This window comes from Taudactylus pleione, unplaced genomic scaffold (genome assembly GCF_031769625.1).
Source record: "Taudactylus pleione unplaced genomic scaffold, aTauple2 ptg000085l, whole genome shotgun sequence".
NCBI lineage: Eukaryota > Metazoa > Chordata > Amphibia > Anura > Myobatrachidae > Taudactylus > Taudactylus pleione.
The window spans coordinates 164,549-172,164 of NW_028284487.1; the positions used below are offsets into that span (position 1 = coordinate 164,549).

The 7,616-nt window shown below is 37.1% G+C and overlaps 1 protein-coding gene across 1 annotated transcript; it reads left to right on the forward strand.

Moving 5' to 3' along the window:
• Window positions 1-217: 217 nt before the first annotated feature.
• Window positions 218-6,833, forward strand: LOC148529265 (uncharacterized). Its single transcript, XM_088468404.1, has 2 exons — window positions 218-1,205; window positions 4,374-6,833. Exons 1-2 carry the CDS (start codon window positions 744-746, stop codon window positions 4,482-4,484), a joined length of 573 nt encoding a protein of 190 aa, XP_088324530.1. The 5' UTR covers window positions 218-743; the 3' UTR covers window positions 4,485-6,833.
• Window positions 6,834-7,616: the final 783 nt, after the last annotated feature.

Sequence of the window (7,616 nt, forward strand, 5' to 3'; positions counted from 1 at the left end):
ACAACCTTTGCTCAGTTTTATCAGTGCTTGATAACCGTAGTCCAGGGAACAGTGAGATGTGGCACTGATCTCTATATACACAGGCTCCAGCATGCAAAGTTGTGAGTCATAAAGCATTCCTGTGTACCTAATAATCACAAGGCTGGACAGAAAGTATTTAGAGGAAGTCAACACTTCCTACTTGTGCTTTATGTAGTCACAAAATTAGCTGGTTAAAAAGGCATGTTAGACACAGTGTACTGTCACAGAACAAACAGTACTTGTCTACAAGAAGGAGATGAAACTCATTACAGCTGGAAAGGAAGGAAAACCGTGAAACTGGCTTTGCTCAGTAAAGGGATATTTACAAGCTAACAATTGGACATAGAACATATCTTTAAGCAATCGCATTAATGCGAGTGGAAAGGAATATACTGGCTTTATGAGATCCACATTCACCAAATCACTGGACAAGTTGAGAAGTGAATAAAAAAGGGCGGAGAATTGAACCTATTCAAAGGTGAAGATAACCAGAACACATATGTGAGCTCATCAATACAAGAGGTAACGGTGAAGACGAACAGTCTGTTCTTTGGAAACTATATTTTATGAGGTGGATTTTCAGGACTGATCTACATTTTATAGAAGTGTAATCTAGGTAGAAAGGTAAAGTGAAGGGAGTTTCAAGAAAATACTTTGCAGAAGACATCACAACACAAACATATAAAACTCAACAAATCCGTTGTAACCTTACTGAAGAAACAATGTCTACAAATAAATTCAGAAGAGCGTATTCTCTGCGCATCCCACGATCTCCCAAACAAGCAACATTTATAGACTCTTCTAGGGTTTACGATCGACTGGATGAGACAGAATGTCAAGACGACCTCCATGGTCAAAGTGAAATCTCAGGCACCAGGGAAAACAATAACTTTTCATGGGAAATCCCTCTGATCACTGATGCACCAAAGCTTCACTATTGCAGGAAGAAGTGGAGCTCTAAAAGCCTGCGGTTGCCAAAGACACGTTTGGCAGAAGCAGGTCCTCCTGCCCACCGGCCAGAAGATGTGACACAAATAAACAATGATAGTCATGATTTATACCAAGACATGGAAAAACCCAACTCCGCTAATGGACAAAGGCTGTCAGATGACTCAGACAGTCATAGGGATGTTAAAAATGAGGAAGAGAAACAGAAGTGCAAAAAGATGAAACATTACAAAAAGGTAAGACTCTCATTTCCTCCCACTAGACGTGATATAGGAATATCTAGGTGGCTAAAGGTGCTGAGTATATACCTTCCTGAAGACAGGTTGAATGACAGTGTCAGATTCTTGTACAAGTGTCTTTGCCTCTCTGTGTAATAAGTACCGTACATTAGACTGTAAACTGAAAACGTGTCTTTATAGAACTGGGTAAAAACTATATATTTTACATAAACAAGTACATAAAACCCATATTCATGACGGCAAACACAGTCACTGGTCAATGTAAATTTTTATTTTCATGATTCAAACATTAATTTGTATTATTAACTTTGTAATATAGTGTTAAATCTTTTTATTTTACATTTAGGGGTCTATTCAGCAACAGTGACAATGTTGCCCAGAATATTATTCAGCAAGATTTTGAGCAGGGACAGCGGTTGTGGTAACACGCTGTCCCGGCAATGTCACAGAAGGGATTGTTTTCGGGATTCTGAAAACAATCCCTTCTGTTTGTTCCTATGCGCATGCTCATTCATGCGCTCGAGAATAGTCTCCGTCCTGGCTTCCCGGTGACCGCGGAGGTACAGCTCCAGTCTCCCAAAACTGATTGATATGTGTATACAGGATCTATACTAGCCTGTATACATGTATATTTATGTGCTTTTTTATTTAACATTTCTATATAAATGTTAAATATAATAGCACATAAATATAAATGTATACAGGGTAATATAAAGCCTGTATACACATATCAATCAATTTCGGGAGGTTTAAAAGGCTCTAGAATGACTTACCTGCCGCCGATTACCGGGAAGCAAGGACGGAGCCTGGGCGGGCTTACAAGATGCTGATGGGACTTATGGGAAAATGTCCCTCTGTCCCTGCAGTTTTCGGGATATTTAAGTATTTTCTTCGTATTACACCATTCTGAAATGGCGTTATATAAAGGAAATATTTATCAGGTGATTTAACACTTTTTGCTTTGCTGAATAGCAAAAAGTGTTAAAGCACTGTAGAGATCAATGGCCTGATCCCTACAGTGCGGTATTCAGCGAGATGGGAATCAATGAAGAAGATATTTGCGTTATCTTCTCCATTATCCCATTGCTGAATAGGAGAGTTACATAAAAAATACGGAAATCATAGTTTCCGTATTTTTTATGTAAAAAGATCAATGCTGAATAGACCCCTTAAAATGAAGGTTGGACAATTGCAGGATCAAACATACTTTTAGTAGAGTTTATTGCTGGGCTGTAGCACCCATTCACAGCCTAATAAATCATTATATGATATTATTATCTTTGTAGCATTTCTGACACAGGCGTATCATAGACAGTAATAGCAAACAGTCTTATAAATTACTTTTGAACAGCAAAACTCTTTGTGATTCTATTTCTAAATGCAATTTATGGCCGAATGCATGAGCACTGCAATAAAATGTGAATAGGGTTTTCCTTTATGTAAGCAAGGGTCCAGACATCAGTGTAGTAATAAAACAAGTCGTTAGACGACTTAAGACACTGTAAAATTTGTTATTTTTTTATACTTTAATTAATTTTAAAAAAACACTTTTACAAAGTATTGAACAGGTTAATGTTAATTAGTCAGGATAATGCAATGTGGAGTTGAACTTTGAGCTCATTATTATCAAGTTGATGTGTAGGAGAATACCCAGTGACCCTTGAGCCCATTAAATAGATCTTTTTTATTAGAACAAATAGTTCCTTTTTTTTATTTTCCTTTAATAATTAATGATGTTTGTTTCAATTGTTCACCAAAAACTATTTAGTAAAAAACAAATAAATGTTAATCCTGTTTCATAGAATAGCAGTGTAATATTCACAACAGTATTGCTCACTATTACCAAACTTGCATTGCCAATCTGCAGTATATTACAATACTATTACATAAATGAGATATATTTATATTGCATAGAATTGCAGGATACAGTATCTCTGCTTTAGAAGAATCACATATTTGATCTAACTAAGTTTTTCATGTATAAGTAGAGATTTCAATATTTTACAATTTAATAATTAGGAGTTTACACATAAAGATTTCTTCATAATGCAGTAAGAACTTCTGTAAGTTGCCCATAGTACATGCTGTGATTTCAACATAAAAGCAAATCACTTAGACCTAACATGGCCACAAAGTGCCTCATGTGGGGGCCCAAAACAGTGCCAATTCTAACCAACATATTATTCGGTTCTATCAGATGTCAAATGTGGTCAGATGAATACCTCATGTGACTGTGAATATGGTGATGTACTGGCCATACAAATGGCGCCCTATTGGATCAGACTGCCTGAGTGCCAAATAGTCGGAGCTTTCTCTTGGCTGCACACATTTGTGTCTATGGGGATGTAGTTAAAATACCGGCAGACGGGATTTCGGTCGGCAATATACCGACGCCAGAATTCCGACTGCCAGCAAAATGCAGACGCCGCTATCCCGAATGGGATCAGGATACTGGCGTCCTGAACGCCAGAATCCCAAACATCCGGATGCCGGTAAGTATGGTAGTTACATGGGGATGGGAGGATTAGGAGTAGGCACCCTCTGGAGAATTTAGAGTTAGACACCCCCCAGGGAGGGTTAGGGTGCGGGGAGGGAGGGTTAGGGTTAGGCACCACTGTGGGAAGGTTTGGGTAAGGAGACTTAGGTTTAGGGTGCGGGCAGGGGGGTTTAGGTTTAGGCACCACCGGGGGGGAGGTTAGGCAAAGACAGCCCCCTGGGGAGGTTTGGGTTAGGCACCACTAAGGGAGGGTTAGGCATAGGGTATGGAAAGGGTTAGGGTACTTACCTCCCCTGTCGGGATCTTCACAGTTCGGGCTTCCGGTGTCGGGATTTGAACCAGTGGCTATTGACCCGCGGGTATATTAGACCCATTCTGTGTCTATGGCTAAACCCACAGAGACTCAGTGGTCGGCCTGACTGTCTGAAACAGCCTATGATCTGGATATCAGGTGATTCTGCACAAAGTTCCCCACAACTAACTAATCAACATACTCACAAGTCACCTCACTGCAAGTAATACAAATACATATTTTTATTCTACACAACATATTACGTTTAGCTTTTCAAGAAAGTTTTCACCCATGTTAAAATGATGCCTTCTCCATAATAGCCTGGATTATAAACATTACTCACATTGTTCTAATATATTTTCTTGCTCTTTTCTAGACCATTGATCGAGCTTTCCGTCGCAGCTGGGGCACATTCATCACTAACATCTATACTATTTCATTGACGAGAACATCTCAAGATGCCCCCCAACTTGTTAAAGCTTGCTAAATCTTAACAGCATTGATTTATATCAGCTAATGCAACTTTGAAATGAGTAGACATCATTTAATGGACCATACGCATGGAAGATAATGAACTGCAAATACCAGCAGGACAAACTTATTGATTCAGAGAATTTGTGCTGGACTAAGACTATAACCTGCCAAATAATAGTTGACCTGTTGTTGTAAACAGATCATTGGGAAATCAGGGTTTACATTTTGCTTAAACATTTACAGACCTAACAAATTCATGAAATACAAGTTTGGAAACTAGAAAAAAAAAGTAACATAATGAAAATTAAATCTCCTAGTAAGTATAACATATGAACTCTATATAGATGAAAGAAAACAGTAATAAAACAAAATTACACAAGCAAAAATTCATCCACACGTTTCACTAGTTCAGGTTTTATGCCAGGTCTAATCATGTGCTGTTGTGAGCCTGTCGAAAACAACTGTATCAGTATGATTTGTCCATTGCTTTTCACATCTGTTATAATGACATGTTGGGATGCAAAGTTGTGGTTTGCTGTTATAGTCCTATTTTTATTGATCGTGAGCTGCTGTACTTGGAGGGTGCACGCAAGCCACAATTTAGGAATTATCAGACTCTCATTAATGTGTGTCTGGGCTTACTAAATTCTTCCCAATGACAACCAGTATCAGCCGTCTTTGGATATTTAAAAATAAAACATACTTATTACTGGTTTACTTTTAAAGATCTACAGTACTGCCCAATAATTATTGTTAAGACCATAAAATATGAGCTTATGTGTATTTCTTACACATAACTCTAATCAATATAATTCTAAATGCACTGGAACTTTTTTTTTATAGCAAAACACAATTTGTTTCAATTGTACAGGTAATTTATTTCAACAACTGTGTTATAGTATTTAGTCTGCCTCATTAAAATGTAAGTTTTGTAAGTTCGATTTTGTTTAATTTAACATTTTATAATAATTATGCAATTTTATGGTTTTTTTTGTAAATTTTAAACAAAAAAGTAAGAAAGTAATATAAATAGTAATATTAATTTACACAAAACTGTGCTTTTAAATGTCAATATTATTTTTTTATGTACAATGGTATTTTGCAAATACAACCCTTTGTTAAAAAAAAATTACAATAAGTTGATTACAATAATCACAGTACACAGCAGTAGTACAATGATGGTAGAGCAGCCACTTGTGTACAGAGCGGTCTGAATACAGCTGTAACAGTAACAGAAGTTGAGCAACAACCAAACATCTCATTAAAATCTGAATAAGTGCTTCCTAACTTTTCAATGCTATTATACATAAAATGTATAAGTATGTTGAAAATTGAAGACTTTTTTTTTTCATTTAAAGTTTAATGAACATTTCAATTATGGCTTCAATTTATGCCATGGTTTTTTCCATATTAGTCCTAAAATATTGTGGCACATCTATCATGTCTTGTGACAAACAGATATGCCCTGACCTGAATCACTGTATAAGACTGCTCCGGATCTGGTTGGGGTTGAGGTGAAGACCAGTCTGCAACCAGGTACTCACACAACATGCATGATGCTCCATGGTTTCCTTATATCAGAACATGGCGGACACCAATAGAGTCATGCAGCAAACTTTTAATATGTATATGGTATTAAATAGCTGACCTGGCAACTACAACTACACACAGTATTAATTACCATAATTAAACTCAGGAGAGGAGTCTCTTTAAAAATACAGAACATTGAAATACTGATATTTTGAGTGCTTAATGTATTACTGTATGTAAAACATTGTAGCAGAGAACATGAATGTTTGAAGCCATGTGACTCAAATCATGTGACTGAACTCTTCATTCGAGCAGTAATTACTCATCATTGCATTGGCCTTTGCTGGCCAATAACTCACATACCTAAAATGTGATTGCTCCTTATCTTTAGGTAATTGATAATGTTCGCATCATTGTAAATAAATAATATATGTAAGTATGTTTGCATGTTTAATGTTTACACCACAACAAGATCACTGATTTGTTTTGGTTGGAGACTATGCTAAATTTTGGTCCCATTTGGATATGTAGATATATGCTCTTATGAGGTATCTTTCTGAGCTAATCACAGTCCTAAAGGGAAAATGTAAGACTGGCACATGAAAATAGCTGGAGGGCTTTTTGAGTACAGTATCAACAGATTGGCTGTGAAGAATTTACCTGAATACAATAGAGTCATAGCATGGTAACTGGGTTGATGCACAGTCTATGATAAAATGTAAAACAAAATCAGTGGCACTGAATTCAACTGGTGGTGTTTACATGTATACGTTTTATGTTTGCTATTTAATTTCAGTATTGCAGGAAGATTGCTTGTGATGTAGTATGAAATGCTGACAATGGTAAATAAAGAACCTTATGAATATAATTCAATGTTTTCTTTGTCACAAGTAGATATTTTTATCCTCTGGATGAGATAAAATGCTGGCGCCCCCATCCGCCTTCCATCTTTTTGGGAGTAGGCTCATGGCCATCTTAATGTTGTGGTCATACCTAGCCCTTTACAAGTGCTTTCCAGCCCTCCCTCGTCTTACCAGTCCAGCTTTGGCTACCTGGCACTACTGCTGGGGTCTTAACTTCAGATGTTGCTTGGCTGGATCCTGGAATGTCGGGGGACTGTTTGGAAAACATATAGGGGTCTATTTACTAAGCAGTGTTAGGAGAAGTGAAAAGTGAAGAGTGAAAAGTGATAAGGTGCCAGCCAATCAGCTCCCAACTGTCATTTTTCAAACACAGCCTGTGAGGTGGCAGTTAGGAGCTGATTGGCTGGCACCTTATCACTTTTCACTTCTCCTAACACTGCTTAGTAAATAGACCCCATAGTTAGTTACTGTACACCTCGTAGAAAGCTGAGCAATGACTGAACACTCCAGACCTCACTCTCATCAACCATTCTGACAATGAAGCAATAGTACCACCATGTAATAATTACAATATACATCAATATGACATTAATAGATTGTTGTTTAATAAATAGGCTTCTTTTACCCAACCAATATTAAAGTAATAGCATTCACATTCTATAAATATGGTTATTTATCCCCAACCAGTTTACATTGAATAGATATAGCTTACATTTAATAAATAAACCTTCTCCCCCCTAACATAAATATCA

Coding starts and splice junctions, on each gene's coding strand:
- LOC148529265 (XM_088468404.1), top strand. CDS start 744: ATGTCTACAAATAAATTCAGAAGAGCGTATTCTCTGCGCATCCCACGA. Junction 1,206..4,373: donor AGATGAAACATTACAAAAAG/GTAAGACTCTCA, acceptor GCTCTTTTCTAG/ACCATTGATCGAGCTTTCCG.